The sequence below is a fragment of the Panthera tigris genome, chromosome B2 (genome assembly GCF_018350195.1).
Source record: "Panthera tigris isolate Pti1 chromosome B2, P.tigris_Pti1_mat1.1, whole genome shotgun sequence".
Classification (NCBI taxonomy): Eukaryota; Metazoa; Chordata; class Mammalia; order Carnivora; family Felidae; genus Panthera; species Panthera tigris.
The window spans coordinates 3421857-3444704 of record NC_056664.1 but is presented as its reverse complement, the minus strand read 5'-3'; the positions used below and the strand labels follow the sequence as shown (position 1 = coordinate 3444704).

The 22848-nt window shown below is 44.1% G+C and overlaps 1 protein-coding gene, 1 long non-coding RNA gene, 1 other non-coding gene and 1 pseudogene across 3 annotated transcripts; 2 read left to right on the top strand and 2 right to left on the bottom strand.

Moving 5' to 3' along the window:
* The first annotated feature begins 502 nt into the window (after positions 1-502).
* On the top strand, positions 503-6630 carry LOC102956607 (putative vomeronasal receptor-like protein 4). Its single transcript, XM_015540739.2, has 3 exons — positions 503-524; positions 837-911; positions 5221-6630. Exon 3 carries the CDS (start codon positions 5444-5446, stop codon positions 6344-6346), a length of 903 nt encoding a protein of 300 aa, XP_015396225.2. The 5' UTR covers positions 503-524; positions 837-911; positions 5221-5443; the 3' UTR covers positions 6347-6630.
* A 3670-nt stretch (positions 6631-10300) lies between these two features.
* Positions 10301-10783, bottom strand: LOC102956895 (annotated as a pseudogene).
* Positions 10784-14073: 3290 nt separating this feature from the next.
* Positions 14074-21783, bottom strand: LOC122238526. The gene is made up of 3 exons (XR_006217451.1): positions 21587-21783; positions 14255-14325; positions 14074-14115 (listed from the first exon to the last, which is right to left on the bottom strand). It is a non-coding gene; the product is annotated as an uncharacterized LOC122238526 (long non-coding RNA).
* Positions 21429-21500, top strand: TRNAP-CGG. Its single transcript has one exon. It is a non-coding gene; the product is annotated as a tRNA-Pro (tRNA).
* Positions 21784-22848: the final 1065 nt, after the last annotated feature.

Genomic DNA, 22848 nt, shown 5'->3' with positions numbered 1-22848 from the left:
AAAGGAAAGATCTTTTCTGGCCCAAACCAGGGAGAACTCCTTGATACAAGGCGTAGGCAGAGGAGACCGCCCCTTATGGAAATCGCCAGTATCAGACACATTATCCCTGTTCTAATTCCTCTTTTTTTTTTTCCTTTCCCCCCGTGTTTCTTGGCTCCGTAACTACAAAAAAAGCTGTTCTAAGCTCTGCTATTAGAGATAACCCAGACCTTCCCACCCTACCTGGCTCAATCCAACGAACACGGTGGGGTCTGCATCCCACGTGCCGGGTTAGAAGGGGGAGTGTGGAGAAGAGAGGCCACGTGGGCACAACAGACAACAAATACCTTCCGCTCACCTGGGGCTCCCGGTGCCGGAGTGAGCGTGGCCGGGGGCCACAGCCAGGGGGCCAAGCCAACTGCGCCCCCGGGACTCACCAGCGGGGGGCGGGGCGATGGACGTAAACATGCGCAGAAGGGGCGACCACAGGCCTTTTGAGTTACACGTTTGTACTTGTATGTTCCGTTTGTATGAAGAAATTCCAGGTGGGCCCACGGGATAAAGGTGAAAGGTTGATGTTAGTGGGGGAAGGGGTAGCTTGGGACTGGGGTGGGGGAGGATTGTTTATTTTATTTCTTTATAGATGCAGCTTTAAACCCTAGCAAATGCATTGCTTATTCAAACGTACCAAACAAAGTTGTGGAAGGGTAGATGGATAGATAGATGACGGATTATTGACTTTTAGAATTTTTTTTCCCACTCAGTATAGTACCCTTGAGATCTATCTAAATTGTTGCATGCATCAATAGTTAATTAATTTTTTTAAAGAGTTTTAAAAAAGGAATCTCTACACCCAGCACGGGGGTCCCGAAGCTACAACCCCAAGATCAAGAGTCCCACGCTCCACCGAGTGAGCCAGCCACGGGCTGCAGGTAATTAATTTTATTGCTGAATACTATTGTATAGTATGGATGTACCTCATTTTGTGTAACCATTCACCCATTGAGGCGCATTCCGGTTGTTTCCAGGTTGTTTCCAGCTTTTCGCCATTCGAAGGCAAACTGGCTGTGAACATTTGTGTACGAGCGTTTGTGCACGTACACTTTCATTTCTCTGACATATCTCATCTTAATGTGTATTTCTCTGGAAACTGGTGACGTTGCACATCTCGTCACATGCTAGCTTTCCATCTGTCCGTCCTCTTCATTGAAATATTTCGTGCCTTTTGCACATTTTATAATTGGATTGCTCCTCTTTCCCCTTTTGAGTTTTGAGTGTTATTTCTACATTCTAGAACAATCCTTTGTTTGATACACACTTCGTAAATATTTCTCCCAGTCTAAGGCATGTCTTTCCATCTTCTCAGCGGAGTCTTTCACAGAGCAAAAGTCTTTATTTTTTTTTTAAATTTATTTATTTACTTAGAAAGGTGGGGGAGGTAGAGAGAGAGAGAGAGAGAGAGAGAGAGAGAGAGAATCTGAAGCAGGCTCCACATTGTCCGTGTGCATGGAGCCTGATGCAAGGCTCAAACTTACAAACCATGAGTTTATGACCTGAGCTGAATCTAGAGTCCAACACTTAGCTGACTGAGCCACCCAGGCACCCCTCATTATTTTTGTTATAGTCTCTATTAAGCCCTTGGTCCTGAAGATGTTCTCTTCTTAAGCCTTTATTTTCCAGGGCGCCTGGGTGGCTCAGTCAGTTAAGCATCTGACTCCAGTGGAACTGGCGGGAGTTAAGAGCTTGTGCTCTTGTGTTAGAATCCTGGGTTCAATCCTTGGTTCAGCTACTTACTATCTATGGGTGTTGGAGAAAGAGAATTAGCAACAAAATCTCCAGCCAACCACAAGACTTCTCTATAAAAAGTAAAAGGGAAGGAAAACAATTTCATTATTGAGAAAGCAGGAAACCATAATGTGCTGTGCACCACAGACAATCCGCTAAAGAGACTGCAGGAACAGAAAACAAAAGCTACTCGCAAACTAAGCAGGGTTGGGTCTGGTTAGTACTTGGATGGGAGAAAACAAAAGCTCACTTTTAATAGAGCCAAGCAGGTGCAACCCATCACATACATCTTATCTCAAGATAAGTGATAGCTTGCCCTCCAGTGAGAAGTCTGGCCAGCACCATTTGTCACACATAGTGCGTCCTAAAGTCACCTGGCGATTTGGATGATGCTGTGTAAATGAATTGGCTTCATCTGAAGAGAAAATAAATAAATTTCTCAATTCTGATGACAGGGTGCAGTTTTGCAATTTGGGATAAGGTCCTCCCAGAAGTTGGGCTCCTAATGTCCCGTAGCAACTGGGTGACAAGGGCACTGTCTTCTTTCAGGCTTATGTTTCAAAAGGTGGCTCACAGGTCCTTGACAAAAACATTCTTGGGTTGCAAAACTGGTAAGCTTTTTATTTAGCTTTTAAAAAAATTTACATACATCTCAAAGGGGTTGAGGAAAAATTTATAATTTTTTTTTTAAGAAAACACTCTTAAGAGAAGGGAAGGTGGGGTCTCTCTTTTGCACCAGCGAAAATTATTATTTTTTCTTTTGCCCTTAGAAGTCTCAGTGGGCAACGTATGCAGTCTTTTTTGTGTGCGACATTTTTAAAGTTTATTTATGTATTTTGAAAGAGAGAGAGATCAGGGGAGGAGCAGAGAGAGAGGGAGAGAGAGAGTTCCAAGAAGGCTCCTTTGCTATCAGCAAGGAGCCAGATGCGGGGCTCAATCCCACAAACTGGGAGATCATGATGTGAGCGGAAATCAAGAGTCAGACGCTTAACTGACTGAGCCGTCCAGGTGCCCCGCAACTTATGCAATCTATGTGTGCCTGCGTGTCCTCATTCAAAATTGGGGACGAAAATAGTGCTTATCTCAAAAGGCTTTTTATCACATGTACATCACATGTTACATAAGTATTTTTAGCAGGTTCCTGGTACACCTATAGGTAATGTGAAAGAAGAGAATATTCAATGACGCTTGTTCAAGGCGCTAAGGCAGACTATTCAGGACCACGGTGGGAGGTACAGGGAAACACTGCTGTGGGATCTTACAATGATGGGGAAACACCGGGCTTAATTCGGAATACTGCTTCGCCCCTGGGCGCCGGCTTGCGGGGGCACCTCTTAACAGCCACCAGGGTGGCCGTTGCAGTGGCTGTTGCCGAAATCCCACTTCTTCATTGTAGGGTTGCCGGGTCGTGAGGTGGGGGCCCGAGGCAATCCCCTGCAATTGGACCCTAGGGGTCTGGAGCCGAAAGCGCTGATCTCATCTGTCAGTTGAGAACACGAGCCGACAGGGATGCCTCCTTGGCTCAGCGGGTAGGTGTTAGATCCAGAAGGGGCTCCACGCACCCGTCTGAAGGGAAACGGTGTCTGTGAAAATCGTTTCCTTCGACATTTCCCAAAACGAATCTGGGAGGACACCGTCCCTCCCTCCTCTGCCAGGGTTCGGTCGGAAACGAAGAGAAGCGGCTGCTTGGGTGACACAGACACCGGTCCCAACTCTGATTCAGAGTTTGAAATTTGGGGAAGATGAAAAGAAGGCTGCAAACTTGGGAGACTCTGGGTCGAGAGAAGCAAAACCAAACGGTTTTGATGAGGACATGGCGGGGCACTGAGCTGTGCTGAGTGCAGTCACTGTAACAGATTCCAGGGCTTTGACTAAACAGTGAATCTGTTCTGACTCCAGAAGGTTGGCTCAGGTGCTGTTCCTGCCATCAGGCGGGCCGTTTATTTCACGAGGTGCGAGGCAGTCGGGATCCTGTCACGCTTTCTCCGACAACGTGGCGCAGGCCTCGGTCTCCCCACGTGTCCGTGGGGGGGAGGACGCGGGGGCCCAAAGGCCACGACCGAGGTCCCCGGGTCGTGAGGCCTCCTGGTGCCAAACCCGGACACAAGCCTAAGTTCAGGCAGCTCGTGCTGCCAGACGCCTTCCGGGCCACCGTCGTCCGAGCCCTTAAGGACTGGGAGCGTAGGGAGCGGAGTGAAGGCCTGTGGGCCGCCTTTCTAAGCACACAGGGCCCATGCAAGCCCCGCGGTTCAGTCAGACCTCCTGGTTTATGTTGTCTGGGGGAAGCTGTCAGCAGTGTTCTAGCCACTTCTGGGTGAAAAGGGAGGTGGGAGAGGTTGGGGGCGAGAGTGTGCATTTTCACCCAGGCGCAAAGGGGACCGGCGGGCTGGGACTGACAGCAGGCGCCTCAGTTCCCTTGTTAACCAGGGCGGGAGGACAGCCGCGGGACAGCTGACCACTCAATTCCCTGCAAACACGGATTCCCCCAGGGCTCTTGAGCGAGTGTGACTGGCGCCATCACCCTTCGTGGCTGTGCTTCCTCTTTTCCTACCGAAGCGGCCCCAGCCCACTTGGCTACCCTGCCCACCCCTGGGAGTCCCTACTTCCTAAACCGCCCCTGTCTCAGGACAGCATCCAGTTCCTTGTTAGCTGGCTTCTCCTAACCGCCCCCTCCGGGGCGCCGGTAACACGCCCTGAAGGGACCCAGGCCTCTCCTGGGGTCTCCTCCGTGTCCTCAGCGGGACTCAGACCTCCTGTGCAGACCCCTGCCCCCCTGCCGGGCAGCATTCCAAGGTCCCCCGCCCCCCCACCCCCCTGGGGCCTGCCCAGACTGCATCAGGTCTGATCAGAGCTCGTCCAGCCCACAGACCATGTCTGCACGTCTCTGGCTGATCCGGCTTGAAAAGTTGGGGTCCCATCTCCAAAGGCTACGCCGTCTGATTTGATGTTGAAACTAGGTAAACCCGGTGAAAACTTGCAAGCAGTGAAGTCACAGACTCAGTCTGGGCTTTCAAAGACAACTCTGGAAGTATTCAGGGCTGTGTATCAGAGCTATAAAGATTGGAATTGGGAGGCACACCAGGAAATTGTTATCCTCGTCAGAATGAGATTCGCCGTGGCTGCTGAACCTAACGGGCCCTGGGAAAGATTGACAGGCTGAATGTGGGAGCTAAAAAAGACACTGATGCAACGGGAGGTTTTCAGGCTCTCGTGTGGGGACGTGGGGCGGTGAGCAAGACCCAGATTTCCTGGGGGTGGCTGATGGTGATGTCACGCGAGGAACTGGAAAGCACAGGGGGACGTCCGGTTGGGGGAAATGTTAGTTCCGCTCAGCACACGCTGGGATCGAACGTATCGGGGACACGTAAACTCTGGAGCACGTAGTTTGTCTTCGCCCGTGTGGAGCGAGACAACAAAATCGGATTGCCACTTCAGATTCTGTATTCTGATTCTCAGGATCGCATCCGAAGCCACATAGAACGACCCGGCGGGAGCACTCACGGGGAAAGGAAGAGAGTTCTTCGGACAGAAATCTGCTCTGTCACATACACCGTGACTGTCCTCTGTGCACCGGAGGAGCCCTCTGATGTGCATTTTTCTTCGCAGATCCGCCTGGGCCCACAGCTTTCTTCGAAAGCCTCTTGCCGGATTCAAATTTCTCTGCCCTTGAAGCAAAAACATGGTTTTGAACAATATCCGGGCAACAATTTTTCTCTTTCTCACCGGACCCGGCATCGTGGGGAACATCTCTGTGTTTGTGAAGTACATGTGCGCTTTCTTTTCGGGCACTGCGACGAAATCTGTACACCTTCTTAGCATCCACTTGGCTTTTACAAATACCGTGATACTTTTGTCCAAGGTAACGCTGAAGACAATAGCGATGTTTGGTGTGAGAACCGTCCTGGGCGACGTGGGCTGTAAAGCATTTGTGTTTCTGGAGAGGGTGGCCCGGGGCCTTTCGATCTCCACCAGCAGCTTCCTCGCCGTGGTCCAGGCCACCACCATCAGCCCCAGAGCCCCCGTGCCTGCCGGCTTCAAGCCAGCATCCGCAAGGCACATCCTTCCCCTCTGCCTCTTCTTCTGGGTCCTCAACTCCTTGGTCAGCATGAACTTACTCTACTACGTCAGAAACACGAGCAGCCTAAACAGGTCACAAGCTAGCCACGCAAATAGCTGCTCTTACGTCCTCCCAAGAAGCCAGGTCATGAAGTGGACGTTTCCCATCCTCATGGCCCTGCGGGATTTCTTGTTTCTGAGTCTCATGGGCTGGGCCAGCGCCTATATGGTGCTTCTTCTCCACAAGCACCACAGGCAAGTCCTCTACCTTCAGAAATCCAAGATCCTTCACCAGACCCCCCCCCGTGAGAGAAGAGCCGCTCACAGTGTTCTCCTTCTGATGCGTTGTTTTCTTTTATTTTATTGGACAGATTGTATTCTTTCTTTGGGCTTAAATTTCTCCTTAGAGAATGCTTCTTTCGTATTGAATAGTCAAGAATTTCTAACTCTTGGTTATGCAATTCTCAGCCCGTTTGTGCTGATTCACAGAGATGGACATCTGGGTGGATGTTGGCATACTCAATAAATCCTGAAAAATGCCTGGTTTTTCACAGATCCCTTGGGTAGCAAGTTTGAAAGAAGACATGTTATGGCTGAGCGCTAAAAAAAAAAAATGAAGCCTGGCTTAAACAAATTAAAGTATCGTATTATACAACAAAGCTGGTGACTAGTAGCCATGAGCTGACACAGGAAGGAGATTATAATAACCTCTGGGGACTCAGCCTTCTTCTCATGTCCATCCTGCCACCCTCGGGAAGAGTTAGCCAATTCCACTTTCTTTCTTATAAGATGTCTCTTTAACTATCACGCTTCCTGTAGGAAAGAGAAGAATCTGTCAAATTCCATCAAAAAGCTGATGTACTTACTCTTTGACTTATAAGCTTAACTTCTAGGAGGATCAAGCAGATAAATATTGCTCGTAGGAGATTTGGAGCCTAAAAACTATTACAAACTGCAGCGATTTTTTAAACACCTCAACTAAAATATCTAGCCAAAAAGGGCTGTTTTGCTGGCTATGTGAAAGTATCCTAGAGGATACAGCCATACAAAGGAATTTTTGTTGAGCTTGTGAAAGAACAGGTGAGTTCAAAATGTATTGTTATGGAATAATATTCTGAGTGTATTTGTAATTAATAAGAGATAGTAATTCAAGAGCAATAGTATTAAAAAATGGACTGTAATATTTTTACTCGCCCTTATCTCCATCTTTTACAAGAGTTCAAAAGACACTTAAAAGAGTGTTACCTGGTTTCAGAGAAACTGGGTAAGTGAAGCAAAAACTGGAACTTCCTTTTACATCTTTCTATATTTTCCGAGTTGTTAAATCTTTGAGTATGTATTTTTAAAAAATGAATTAAAATGTGTTTTGAAAATAATTTGTGACTTGTTGCAAGACACGTTTGTTAGTGCCCTCACACTGCCACAATAAAACCAGCCTCATATGCCATGAAAGAGTCACAAAATAATGTGGTTCTACATTAATTTACATAGGAAATCAATAAGATACCACATATCTATTTGTAGATTTTTTTTTTGTAAAAATTAAAACAAAGGAAGTGTCTTGAAAGTAACCAGAGTTAAATGATAGATTACCCACTGGAAAGCAACGATTCTTAAATGACAGTGGATTTCTTAGAAGAAACCATGCACCTGAGACAAAACTTCATTGATCATGTCACCCTACTAAACTCCTTCTCTAACTGGCGATCCCCAGTGAGACTTTGGAGCTCCGGGAATTATTGTCAGTTGAGAGCCAATGATCATGAATCTCTGAAAAGATGATTATGTCCCTCATCTACTACACAGTTACCATAGTATATGACTGAATGTTCCTTTCGGGATGGCCGGCGGGAAGATTATCAGTGTATTTCTTTGGCAATGTAGTAGGGTTTCTTCCTGGGGATCTGTCTCTCCCATCATTAGAGGTGCCATGGGTGACTGAACTGGTTCCAGTCTGGGAATGGTTAAGGATCCATGACCATTCATGATGTGCAAGGGATTCAAGTCAGATTTGTACTCACAAGGCCTGGAGTTTTTCTCCTTTTTCAGATCAAGAAAGACTTGAGTCAACCTCTTACATACATCGGTTCTAGAGAACCATAATCAACTAGTCAATGGCAAAGATCTCTGTGAGTCAGACTATTTGATTAATGTCCATACCTGTCATTCTGCATTCAAATTATTAACACTATATTTAGGCATTTCGGTTCAATGACAGTAACTTCTGATGTAATTTCTTATTTGTAGGGAAGAACTTCAACACAGCTCTTCTAGGATGCTGGGGCTATACTCATGATTATTTGTCACAGCTCTAGTGAAAGGCATATTCTCTGGAACCCTCCTGGTTTGGATGAGCAGATCTTACATAATAAATACTTTAGAATCCCAATAATCTCAAATCTTGGGTTAACTTCCTCTACAGCATATTAAGAAGTTCTTGGCATTTCAGCTTCATTTAGTGTGGGCCACGTTTGGGTTCATCTTTCAGGTATCCAAGCTTTCAAACTGTTTGAGCCATTCCTAGCCACTTAGGCTAAAATATTGAATTCATAATTTCTGCTGAGTGAGTCTATCTCAATACATTTGGCTTTATCCATCTTTACACTCTTTTCACCTTGATCCTACACCCTTCAGATCCATTTCCATATACCTATCGCCAGCTTGGGCCACAAATTATCTTGGGACTGTTTCCAAAATACAGATGAAATGTTTTCTGAAATACATGTGGCTTTGCCCTAAAAGCTATCTTGCTCTAAAATCTATTCCAAGATTTTCATTGCTCCGTATAGGATTTTGGACTGCCATAGTCATGTTCACCATATTTGGATCATCTCTACCATCAGCCCCTAATGGAAAATCTGACCCTTCGTGTCATACCAAATTTAATGAAGGCTATATAGGTAGTTATGAATTTACAATAAATATGGGGGATAACAGCATATTCAAGGACACTGTGGAAATGGGTAAAATTGGGATGTGAAAACTTCTATTACACAAATGTGCTTCTTTCTTGAGAAAATAAATCGAAAGAAATAAAAAGAGAGGAGTGAAAACTTGATAGTTAACAAGAGACTTAGATATTTTAAAAGAACACAGTATAAGATCTTATTTCTTGTCTACTTATTTTCTTTTTTAAAAAAAATGTTTATTTTGAGAAAGAGTGTGATCAGGGGAGGAGCAGAGAGAGAGGGAAGGCGAGAGAGAGAGAATCCCAACTGACAGTGTGGAGCCCAACGCAGGGCTTGATCTCACAATTGAGTGAGATCGTGACCTGAGTCAAAAGAGTCAGACGCTTAACCAACTGAGTCACCCAAGCACCCCTTTTATTTATTTATTTTCATCCCGTCTTATTTCCTTGAAGGAATAAAGTAAAAGTTCATAATTATTGAACACATGTATAAATGAATGAATGTCCAATTATCAAATAAGTAGTGTAGCAAGTAAGTGGGAAGAATGATTCTTATCCATGATGCTCAATAGAGCAAATGTAAGGAAACACAACTAATGTGCAAGCATGAACAGAGGAGAAGAAAATAGAGTCAGATACCAAACTGAAGGAAGGATTTTGGAAAGTGAGAGAAGTTTTAAATGAGAGCTATGGGCCATTTTGGCTAGATTGCCAAGGACAAATACTTAAGTATCCGTGACAGCTTAAAAACTAATATTTCACAACTGGCTCAACTGATTGACCCACCATAACAAACCACTGTTCATTTCCCCACTTTTTGTCCATACTGGACATATCAAGAGTGTCACATATGGTGATGATTCTTTCTCCAGAAGGGGAAATGAAATACCTACTTGAATGACTTTCAGTCAAGAAAACACCACATCCATGTAGTCTGGTATATTAGTATTCTATTCCTGCATAACAAATGAACACACATTTAATGACTTAAAGTAACACAAATGTATTACCTCATAGTTTCAGAGGGTCAGGAATATGGCCTAGCTGCCTCTTCTGATTAGTGTCTCACCAGACACAATTCACAATGTCAGCTAAGGTTGCGGTCTCATCTGAGGTCTTCCTAGCTCGCTTGATGGCTGGCAAACCTCAGTTTCCTGTTGTTTTAGAACGCAGACCCTCAGTTCCTAGAGGACACCCCCTGCCACGTGACCCTCTTCATAAGCAGTTCACATATCTGTTTACTTCTTCAAAGCTAGCAGGAGAGCCTCTCCTACTCTGAATATGTCTCTTTTGGACCCTCTTCCAAAAGGCTCACCTGATTAGGTCAGACTCACCCAGGATAATCTGTCACTCTCTCTTTTGTTGTTGTTGTTTAGTTTTTATTTTGTAATCACAAACGTAGCTCTGCAATCCAGCTAGACTTGAGGGGAATTAGGAAACTAGGGGACCCACAGAACTGCAGCCAGAGCACAAAGATTGTAGGATGTTTCGAGCAGATGGGGGTGAAGGACTGCTCCCCTGAGCGACAGAAGGAACAGCCTGGCAGTTCAGATGTGACGCGAGTCAACTGCACTAGATTTGTCCGCAGTCGGCAACGGTGATCTTGCTGCTCTTGCCAATGCTGGACCCAAAGTGTTCCCCGGCTTCCACAACATTCGTGCCCTCTTTGGTCTTGCCCACGCCCACCTGCTCACCATCACACTCAGTGCTGGCAGCGCAGACGAAACCTGGGAACCATTCGTGTTGGGTCCAGCGGACCACGGATGGGATGCCAGGATCCCTATGCTTCAGGATGACATTCTCATCAAGTTTCTCCCCATAAGTGGGCTTGCTGCCAGTGCCATTACAGCGTGGGAAGTCACCACCTTGGCACATTAATCCCCAGTTAATCCTATGAAAGCAGGAAACTTTATGACCAAGTCCATTCTCCCCAGTGCACAGAACACAACAATTTTCCATTGTCTTTGGAATTTTGTCTGTAAACAGCTCGAAGGAGATACGGCCAAATGGCTTGCTATCCGGGGTGATGTTGAAGAACACAGTGGAGTTGACCATGGGCTGGGCCACACAGATGGCTCCAAGGTGGTAGCATCTGCAAGGCTTGATCTCTCGTTTTTTATTATTAACTCAAAGCCAATTGATTAGGGACCTTAACTACATCTGAAGAAATCACTTCCATTTTGTCATATAATATAATTCAATCATGGTAGTGTAGGAGCCAAGGCCAGGTTGTCCCAAAATGTACCACAATGGCAGACTGATTGTTTTGAATTAAAGCTATTAGAGAAACAGACAGTGCATAGGCCTCAGACCTTCTGCTCTCTCCCTGAAAGCAGGAAATAAATCTTTCATATGAAAGATACCCGCCATATACTAAGAAGTAAAAAGAAATTCTTGTCACCAGAGATGGAAAATTTAAGAGTGGAGAAAGCTGTAGAAACGGCAGAGAAAGCTGTTATGTTTTTACTAATCTACTGTCTCAGCCCAAATTCCACTTAGAATTCCTTACTAAGTAAAGTTCCCAAACATCTGTTTTCTTTATCCTGTCAATTACTCAAAAATGTATTATTTCTTTGTCTAAAAAGTATAAACACTGCCTGCCTTGGTCATTTCTTTAGGTCTTAATTTTATTATTGGTAGTCTGGGCACATGTAATAACTGTGGTTGGTTTCTCCTATTAATCTGTCTCACGTCAACTTAACTCTTAAGCCAGCTGGAAGACCTTGAAGGGTAGAGGAAGAATTTTTCCTTCCCCACAGTAGTGAAATCCCACCATATCCAGAGGTCTTGCCCATATTCTAGGAAAGAGGATTACACCAGGTCTGCACACCAGAGAGAAAAGAATCATGGGACTCATCACATAATTCTGCCCATCTCCCCTTCCACTAGTTTACTGTTTTCAAATTAAATAATCTAAATCTCAAAATTTATTTTGGTAGCAGTGCCAGAAACACGAGAGATACAGAAGAGGGGCTGGTTGTACATCTTCCCACTGAAAGAAGTTAGATGAGAGCATGGCTGGAAGGGAAGAAGAATGAGGGCCATCAGGCAGCGGATTGAAAAACTAATCTGTGCTGTTCAGTCAGGACAGTCAGTTCTCTGGGAGCAAGTAGAATGGAGAAATGGGAGACACTCCTGGCTTATGTCTGGTAATGTTTTACACTTTTGTCTGGGGGGTGGTTTTATAGACATGTACAGTTTGTAAAGATTCATTGGGCTATATAAGTAAGCTATATGTGGTTTTCTTTATGTATATATTTTTTAATTTTTTTTAACATTTATTTATTTTTGAGACAGAGAGAGACAGAGCATGAACAGGGGAGGGTCAGAGAGAGGGAGACACAGAATCTGAAACAGGCTCCAGGCTCTGAGCAGTCAGCACAGAGCCCGACGTGGGGCTTGAACCCACGGACAGTGAGATCGTGACCTGAGCCGAAGTCGGACGCTTAACCGACTGAGCCACCCAGGTGCCCCATTCTTTATGTATATTTTACCTCAGTGAAAATAAAACTTAAAATGCCTGGACTATGGAAATTCTTTCTGAGCATATTCATATGCCTGGAGACTATTGCTGCTGACTGAAGATGCTACGTGTCACGTGTTTTTATCAAAATAACAAAATTCTGGGCATGCCTGGGTGGCTCATTCCATCGAGCATCTAACTCTTGGTTTTGGCTCAGGTTGTGATCTCACGGTTTCATGACTTTGAGCCCCGGGTCTGGCTCTGTGCTGGCAGCACAAGAACCTGCTTGGGATTCTTTCTCCCTCTCTCTTTGCCTCTCCTCTGCTCACGCTTTCTCTCTCTCCCTCTCTCTTTTCCCCTCCCCTGCTCACACACACACACACTCTCTCTCTCTCTCTCTCTCTTTCAAAATAAATACACTTAAAAATAATAAAATTCTGCCTCTCTTTAATGTTACTTTTTCTTGGGGCACCTGGGTGGCTCAGTTGGTTAAGCGTCCAACTTTGGCTCAGGTCAGATCTCATGGCTCGTTGAGTTCAAGCCCTGTGTAGGGCTCTGTGTTGACAGCTCAGAGCCTGGAGCCTGCTTCGGATTCTGTGTCTCCCTCTCTCTCTGTCCTTCCCCCACTTGCCCTCTGTTTCTTTCTCTCTCTCAAATATAAACATTTAAAGAATTTTTTTAAAAAGTTACTTTTTCTTCAGTGCATTATAACCCATATCAGGCTGTTATAAAAACCTGAGTGGTAAAATTTAGCCAAGTTGCCAGTAAAATACACTAGATCTCAGAAACCCTTTATCTGAAAAATGGGGATGATACTAATGACATCATGACCTTTACAAAGGAAAACAGGAGGAATATACCAGAGCACATAGTTCACAGTCTGTACCCCGTAATCACTCATTAATTTTATGGAAATGAATAAAGACCACTCCATGATTTACTAATTAGAACTCTGGACCCCGATTCTGACAATAAGCTGAAAGTTGAACCATTACCATCTCTAATTAAATGGATTCTTCCCAAATGTTGGGCAGGTCATTGAGAGGATGTGACCACTGGTTGACTTGTGAGCTGGACCCTGGCAATGGGAGCTCCTTACTCCTTCCCCTGTCTTTGGAATATGTGTTCTGTTTGCCTTCCCTGTTTCCAGAAGCTGCCTCAAGGACACAGCTTTGAGATAGTGATGTGGTGTTGAGGCCACCTAGACACTATATGTGACTGAACCCAGTTAGGACCTCTATATAAACTTTTAAGATTTGGCAGGCAGGTGCAGGGATCTTCTTGTCGCAGACCACTGAAGACAAGCCTAGTATGTAAATTCTCTTGCTAACTAGAACTGCTACCTACAAACCTGGAGTGGACTGCCTCTCTCTTCAGTCTCTCCCTGCCCTCCTCAGAGGGCCCTGTTTCAGATTGTCCCCAAGAAGCTCTTGAGGTTGCCAACTAACACCAACACACGTGTTTGATTCCAGATGAACTGCTGTTTCCCTGAAACATGCATGAATTCTGCATACCTGACTTCATGGGCAAACTAAGCACAGGGTTAGCAGTGACTACCCTTGTCCCTTGTTCCCTGCCAGCCCAGGGACAATTAAGGTAAAACTATGTGCCAGAGAGCAAAATGCACATGAATCTTGGAACAGATTAAATCAGTGTGAATACAGAGCAGAAGCTGGGACTTGTAATTAAGAGAAAGGACAGTTTTGTGACACCAAGTTCATTAATGGGAACACTCAATTCATTACTGCAAAGTATTTATTCTTTTTATACACTTTATTTATTTTGAGGGGAGAGAGAAAGAGAGTGAGAGAGAATGTGAGCAAGGGAGGGGCAGAGAGAGAGGGAGAGAGAGAGAAAATCCCAAGCGGGCTCCATGCTGTCAGCCCAACGTGGCACTCCAACTCACGAACTTCAAGATCATGACCTGAGCAGAAATCAAGAGGTGGATGCTTAACTGACTGAGCCACCCAGGTGCCCCCATTATTGCAAAGTATTAAAATTCTAAAGATATTCCTTAAGATATACATTTGGGGGATTTGAATTTTTCCATTGTTGCCTCTCACCTTTATCACCCACTTTTGGAAGCTATGTGGTAACACAGTAGGCTGGAGACAAGAGGAGACTGGGTACATTTCTTGAAGAATACCCAAAATAAAAATCAAGAAATACAAAGTGAGAGTAGGGATAGAAAGAAAACTACTTTCTTGGAGTTTTATGATGTTGTAGTCACTATGTGTCTCAAAAAACTCTTAGAATGTTCAGTGGTGGAAAACAATTCAAAGTTGTAATTGAGATACCTGCTATCACTCCATCTAGGACTTGAAACCTGTGATTAATAAATTAAAATTCAAGTTAGTTGACATACAGTGTAGTCTTGGCTTCAGAAGTAGAACCCAGTGATTCATCACTTACATATAACACTCAGGGCGCATCCCAAAAAGTGCCCTCCTTAATGCCCATCACCCATTTAACCTATCTCCACCCGCCCCCCCAGCAACCCTTAGTTGTTCTCTGTATTTAAGAGTCTCTCACGGTTTGCCTCCCTCTCTGTTTGTAACTTATTTTTCCTTCCCTTTCCCTCTGGTCTTATGCTAAGTTTCTCAAATTCCACATATGAGTGAAATCATATGCTATCTGTCTTTCTCTGACTGACTTATTTCACTTAGCATAATACCCTCCAGTTCCATCCATGCTGTTGCAAATGGCAAGATTTCATTCTTTTTGATTGTTGAGTAAAGTACATTGTATATATACACCACATCTTCTTTATCCACTCATCAGTCGATGGACATTTAGGCTTTTTCCATAATTTAGCTATTGTTGATAGTGCTGTTGTAAACATTGGGGTGCATGTGCCCTTTTGAACCAGCATTTTTGTATCCTTTGGATAAATACCTAGTAGTGCAATTGCTGGGTCATAGGATAGTTCTACTCTAAAATTTTTTGAGAAACCTCCATACTGTTTTCCAGAGTGGCTGCACCAGTTTGCATTCCCACCAACAGTGCAAGAGTGTTATCCCCTTTCTCTGCATCCTTGCCAACATCTGTTGTTTCCTGAGTTGTTAATTTTAGCCACTCTGACCAGTATGAGGTGATATCTCATTGTGGTTTTGATTTGTATTTCCCTGATGATGAGTGATGTTGAGTATCTTTTCCTGTGTCTGCTAACCATCTGGATGTCTTCTTTGGAAAGGTGTCTATTCATGACTTCTGCCCATTTCTTCACTGGATTACTTGTTTTTGGGTGTTAAGTTTGGTAAGTTCTTTATAGATTTTGGATACTAACCATTTATCCAATATATAATTTGCAAATATCTTCTTCCATTCCTTCAGATGCCTTTTAGTTTTGTTGTTTCCTTTGCTGTGCAGGAGCTTTTTATCTTGATGAGGTCCCAACAGTTCATTTTTGCTTTTATTTCCCTTGCCTCTGGAGACATGTCAAGTAAGAAGTTGCTGCAGCCTAGGTCAAAGAGGTTGCTGCCTATTTTCTCCTGTAGGATTTTTCTGGTTTCCTGTCACATTTAGGTCTTTCATCCATTTTGAATTTATTTTTGTGTATGGTGTAAGAAAGTGGTCCAGGTTCATTCTTCTTCATGTTGCTGTCCAGTTTTCCCAACACTATTTGCTGAAGAGACTGTCTTTGGGTCACAAATCAGCCCTCAACAGGTACAAAAAGATTGTGATCACACTATGCACATTTCTAGATCACAACATTCTGAAACTTCAAATCAACCACAAGAAAAAAACTTAGAAAGCCTCCAAATATATGGAGGTTAAAGAACATCTTACTAAAGAATGACTGGGTTAACCAGGAAATTAAAGAAGAAATTTAAAAATACATGGAAGCAAATGAAAATGAAAACACGACCGTCCAAACCCTTTGCGATGCAGCCAAGTCAGTCCTAAGAGGAAAATACACTGCAATCAAGGCCTATCTCAAGAAGCAAAAAAGGTCCCAAATACAGAACCTAACCTCACACCTAAAGGAACTAGAAATACGGCAGCAGAGAAAGCCCAAAGCCAGTAAAAGAACAGAAATAAAGATTAGAGCAGAGATAAACAATATAGAATCCACAAAAATAGTAGAACAGATCAATGAACCTAAGAGCTGGATTTTTGAAAGAATAAACAAAATTGATAAACCACTAGCCAGAGTTCTCAAACAGAAAAGAGAGAAGACCCAAATAGATAAAATCATGATAGAAACAGGAGAGATCACAACTAACACTACAGAAATACAAACAATTATTAGAGAATCCTATGAAAAATTATATGCCAACAAATTGGACAACCTGGAAGAAACAGACAAATTCCTAGACACCCACACACTTCCAAAACTCAAACAGGAAGAAACAGAAAATTTGAACAGGCCCATAACCAGCAAAGAAATTGATTCTGTTATCAAAAATCTCCCAACAAATAAGTGTCCTGGGCCACATGGCTTCCCAGGGGAATACTACCAGACATTGAAAGCAGAGATAATACCTATTCCTCTCAAGTTGTTCCAAAAAAATGGAAATGAAAGGAAAGCTTCCAGACTCATTCTATGAAGCCAGCATCACCTTGATTCCAAAACCAAACACATCACTAAAAAGGAGAACTAAAGGCCAATATCTCTAATGAACCTGGATGAAAAAATTCTCAACAAGATACTAGCAAATCAAATTCAACAGTATATTAAAAGAATTATTCACCATGATCAAGTGGGATTCATTCCTGGGCTGCAGGGCTGGTTCAATATTCGCAAATCAATCAACGTGATACACCATGTTAACAGAAGAAAGGATAAGACCATATGATCCTGTCAATAGATATAGAAAAAGCACTTGACAAAATACAGTGTCCCTTCCTGATAAAAACCCTCAAGGAAGTTGGGATAGAAGGAACATATCTTAACATAATAAAAACCATATACGATAGGCCCACAGCTAATATCATCCTCAATGGGCAAAAATTGAGGGCTTTCCTCCTAAGGTCATGAACACGACAGGGATGTCCACACTCACCACTGTTGTTCAACATAGTGCTGGAAGTTCTAGCCTCAGTAATCAGACAACAAAATGAAATAAAAGGCATAGAAATTGGCAAGGAAGAAGTCAAACTTTCACTCTTTGCAGACAACATGATTCTCTACATGGAAAACCCGAAAGACTCTACCAAAAAACTGCTAGACCTGATACAGGAATTCAGCAAAGTCACAGGATATAAAATCAATGTACAGAAACCAGTTGCTTTTTTATACACCAATAATGAGGCACCAGAAAGAGATCTCAAGGAATCGATCCCATTAACAATTGCACCAAATACCATAAAATACCTAGAAATAAATAAACCTAACGAAAGAGGTAAAAGATTTATGCACTGAAAACTATAGAAAGCTTACGAAAGAAATTGAAGAAGACATAAAGAAATGGAAAAACATTAAATACTCATGGATTGGAAGAACGAATATTGTTAAAATGTCAATACTACCCAAAGCAATCTACATATTCAATGCAATCCCTATCAAAACAGCACCAGCATTCTTCACAGAGCTAAAACAAACAATCCTAACATTTGTATGGGACCACAAAAGACCCCAAATAGCCAAATGTTGAAAAAGAAAACCAAAGCTGGAGGCATCATAATTCCGGACTTTAAGGTACATTACAAAGCTGTAATTTTCCAGACAGTATGGTACTGGCACAAAAATAGACACATAGATCCATGGAATAGAATAGAGAACCCAGAAACGGACCCACAAATACATGGCCAACTAATCTTCGACAGCGCAGGAAAAAGTATCCAGTGGAAAAAAGAACCCCATGTTTAAAAGGCAGACAAAGTAACCTCTGAGGAGATTAACTCTGTGCTCTTAACCCAAACAATATCTCCTCACATACATCCCAGGAAAGATTGGGACACAGTTTAGAAAAACCAGTGTCATAGCAGATGGTACAGGAAACTTTCTAGGCAGAGGTAGATGGCTTCCTTGTGCGGAGGGGGCAAATGGGAGGTAGTGTGGTCTACGTGGTAAACCATGCAGCGTGGGCATTCTCACCTTGTATCGTTGGGATCGGCACAATCAGGGAGGGAGTTCTGCCCCTATTACCAGATACAAACATTATCAGTGAAGGGTGACCATGGGTCCAGAGGCTGGGCAGAAGATATCTGCAGGGTGCCAGACCTATTTTAGAATGACAATAATGAGGAAATCTATGGTAGAGGTGACAGAATGTGTGGGCGACGTTAGCATAAGGATTTGAAATAAACACAATACAAATTCTGTAAGTCACAAAGGAAGAAAATGGAAACCTGACGCTGGAGTAAACAGTTACGAAGAAGAAACAGCCAGAGACACTGGCTATGGATGGGAAATGAATGAGTTTTTCGACAACTCAGTAGACTATCAGATAAGACAGTGGGCAGTATACCCAAAGATCAAATGAGTGAGCTAGAACATTAAGTCAAAGAACAATCTTAGCAAGCATTACAGAGGCATCAAAAGGTAGAAACTAAGATAACTTTATGAAACACAACAACAAACGAGGCCCAGAAGGATAGAACAAAATAAGTGGAGGGACAGCATTTACAGAAACAGTGCTCCAGTCCTTGGGTCTATGGTAGCTGGCGGCCCTGGACCTGGAGGTAGCCTCGCTCCTTGCCTGGGGTAATCTTGGAATCTGGGCGGTATGTAGTGCCTGATTTCAGGACTGTCCAGGACAGTCATGAATGCCACATCCTATGCCCTCCCCTTCCAAGGTGTTGAGTAATTCCAGAGGGCCAAGAGTCACAGGTATGTTCCAGTTCACTCTAGAAAGAAATGCAACCCCAAGGACAATTATGACACGTGTCCACAGGAGAAAATGAGGTCAGCGCAGTGTTCTAGCTCTGAGGAGTCCGTGTGCGCAACAGGCCAGGGGGTGAATCGGTGCCCTGTCGTTCTCTCCAGATCTGGCCTGTTAGTGGGTCTTTAGGAAGAACTGGAGTAGACAAACAGAAATAAAGGGTGAGATTACCAAATCAGATGGAATCCTTGGGAGACAGAAGACAGGAAACCTGATGAAGATAAAGAGTGAGAGTTGACAAGAATATCAGCCATCTCCTGGGTCTTGTCTTTGATTAGAGAAAAATGTTCAGAAAAACACTGATAAGAAAGATGGGTTGATGCACCATCTTTCCGAGGAGCTGACATTTCAAACGTCTCTCTCTCAATCCTACTGAAAAGCCGAAACCTTCTAAAGCTAAGGACAGACACAAGAGGGAGACAAACTAAGCATTCATCCGCCTGCATTGCCTTTTTCAGAGGAGGAAATTTTGTGAGACACTCAGCAAGCAGGGATGCCAGTCTATAAAGAATTTGGAGACAGCTACTTGCACTGAAGGGTTAAATCTTTGAAGGGCTCTGTTCTTAGTTCTAGCAGAATACAGAGGTTTCAAAGTCATAAACCAGATGAAGTCATAATGACCTGTGCTTGGGGTACAATCTGGTTTTAGGGCACCGAATATTACAATCAGTACCTTGACCAACATGCCTACTCATGGTACCTAACTGGGCCCTGGCGCCCCCCAGACAATAGAAATTGACAAGAGGCGGAGGGGGCCATCCAGGCAGGGTTTGGTTGGGGCTTGTGCTGGAGCACAAGGGAGGCTGAGCCCCTGAGGAGGGGTCAGAGAGAGCTTTATAAAGAGGCGTAGGTGGGAAAAGAATGACTTCTAATCACATAGAGGAGGGGATTTCTTGGCTCCTGCACGCGTCAAGGTCATGCTTCTTCATGCGTCTTCTAGCATGTTAAATCTCGACCCTCGGGCAGTACTTTTTTTTAGTATTATAATGAGGGGGAAACGGGGGTGAAACGTTACCACTGTGGTCCATCTTGGGGCGCGCTGGTTTGGCCCCACCTTTACCAGTCTTCACAGTCAAGACATCCCTTTCAATGAGCATGCTGCCTCTGTGTTCCTGCAAGATACGCTACTCAAGAGCATATCTTTTTCTCTCTGTGAAGGCAGCCAAGAAATGCTGGATTTTGTGGTTGGGGTGAGGGGACCCAAGTCCAGTCCTCACTCCGTCTTACTTATGAGAAAGCAAGTTTTTAGGGCACTTGTTAAAGAACATGTCAAACAACTACCTCTGTGAAAGTAAACCATAGAAAATTAAGATGGATGTCCCCTCAAATCATTTGTCATACCCTACAGCATATCATGAAATTTAGAATAGAGTCCAAATGTATTGTTTAGATAAGAATACCGATCAAAACTAGAGTACTTTCCTAATGTAAACTTAATTGGGTTCAGTGAGTCACAGATTAATCTACAGACAGAACTCACGTCGGAGTGGTTCTCATATAACAGATGGGAAAAAGGATGAAAAAATTTAGTAACATGAGCCTAAGAAGTGATTATAAGGCCCCAAAATGTATATTAGTTGTCACTGAAAGATAGTTGCATTGATTAAATAGCCAAGAAGACTGTGGCTCATCTTTTTGACTCTGAAAGTGTGAAGACAGAAAAATTCCCTCTGACGCTTACTTACTTGGTACCATGATCGCTTCTTTTTCCAATCTAATAATTATAGAATAACGGGAAGGATGAACCTAATGAGGGAACTGTTTTTAATTCTGAAGGCATCACACTCAGTGCAGCAAAATAAAATTGAAAATGTGTGTTAGTTCCAGGCATGCGTGTTGGTTCACATGGATTTAAAATGTGGCTTAGATACACCTGCTAGTGTAAACTTTGACTTTAACCAGAAGTTTTTGGTAAGTTAATAAACGCATCTAACACTAACGTCTTGGTGCCCGTGAAACATTAATGTTAAGAAATGTACCTCCGATCAGTGGAACTTCTGGGAGCTGAAAAACACGCTTTGGTCTAGGAGCCCCTCGGTAATGATAATATCCAACTTTCAAAAAGGAAAGAAGTGAGAAGAGGAAAACTCCAGAACAAGAATTTGTCTAACCTAACTTAATTCAAAGTTAGATGGAAATGAGTTAAACGACTTAGAATAGTTTAGCGAAGTGGAGCAAAGGAAAAAGAAAATGTCCAAATTCCCTACAGACCAGCCTTACCACCAGGTGACGTCATGGTGATTGCAACTGTCAACAGACCTTTGACACAAACAGCCTTTCCAACTGTTCATTCATGTAGGTGATTGGCGGGGAATTAAGTTTCGGGGAACAAATTCTTTGTAAACAGAATGAGGGTAATTGGATTCTATTTCTTCTTATCTGAAAATATGGAGAGGCCCTGCACGTAGGCGGCTCGTTGGTCTAGGGGTATGATTCTCGCTTCGGGTGCGAGAGGTCCCGGGTTCAAATCCCGGACGAGCCCGCTTCCTTTTCAACCAATTGGATTCAGAGAATCAAGGAAAAGAAGTATTTTCCCGAATATTCTTGCCAAAAAGACCGGGCTCTCACCTTGCTAACAGTGGTACTGTTCTCGCAGGAGCTGGGCTCTGAATCCCGGACCTCCCGGACGCGAGGCACCCGAATCGTTGACGGGGTACCCGGCCGCCAGCCCCTGTGGGTCCCTCCGCCGCCACCGAGGGAGCCCGGGGCCGCGGCGGGCGCGCACGCGCGTGCGCACACCTGGCGCGGCTCCGGAGGCGCGAGCAGCGTCCCCTCGGAGCTCCGCCGCGCGCGCGCAGTCGAGAATTCGTGACTTAACGTTGTCGCCTGGCAACGGGATGAGCGTCCACGACGCGCTGTATCTGCCGCTCCCAGGGCGCGGAGCAAAGAGGCGCCCCGGTCCGCTGCTGGCGTGAGACGCCTGCCGCTCTTTTCCTGCGTTGCCGCGGTTGTTCATTCGTTTATTCGTTCCGCGAGTGAATTTTCAGCGACTACTGCAGGTCAACCTGTGCTGGGTGCTGGGGGCGCAGTGGTGGACAAGGTATAAACTAGTTTTTGTTTCTACGGAATTTCACATCACAAGTAGCTAAATATTTACCATGTTCACGCTTCCTGGGACGAAGCGCAGCATTCCCATAGAAGCGTGAAGAACCAGGGCCGACCTGTCCGCTCCAGGGAATATTGTCCGCCAGGGTTTGTCCTCCAGGAAAGAGAAACCAGAAGGAGCAACCCCTGCCCCATGCCCGAAACTTACCAGTACTTTCTCCTCTGCCCCAGGAGATGCGCTCACTTCTGAACTGTTGAAACGCTCGGGTACATTGATGAACATAAATTTAAAAGACAAGAGAGAAAGAAGGAAAGAAAGAAAGAAAGAAAGAAAGAAAGAAAGAAAGAAAGAAAGAAAGAAAGGGAGGGAAGGAAGGAAGGAAGGAAGGAAGGAAGGAAAGAAAAAGAAAGAAAGAAAGAAAGGAAGGAAGGAAGAAAGAGAGAAAGAAAGAAGGAAAAAAAGAAAAAGAAAGAAAAGAAAAGAAAAGAAAAAAGAAAAGAAAAGAAAATGGAGAGGAAGGTATTAATGCACTTACTTTACTCGTGCTAGCTGAATTAAGTTATTTCTTTCTAATAACCGTGTTGTGACCCAAACTGAAAGTGAACACACACACACACACACACACACACACACACACACCACTCCAATTTCTTTCAAGGCTCAACTGGCCCCGCTCATCTCAGTCTGAAAGACTGGGTCTTTTGTTACCTTTCTGATCAGTTGAAGGCCCAATAGGCTTGAAGACGCAGGTCATCGTTCAGAAGTGGTGTGTGACATATTCTCT

Excerpts from the sequence above, each read along its gene's own strand:
- LOC102956607 (XM_015540739.2), top strand. The coding sequence starts at position 5,444 with ATGGTTTTGAACAATATCCGGGCAACAATTTTTCTCTTTCTCACCGGA.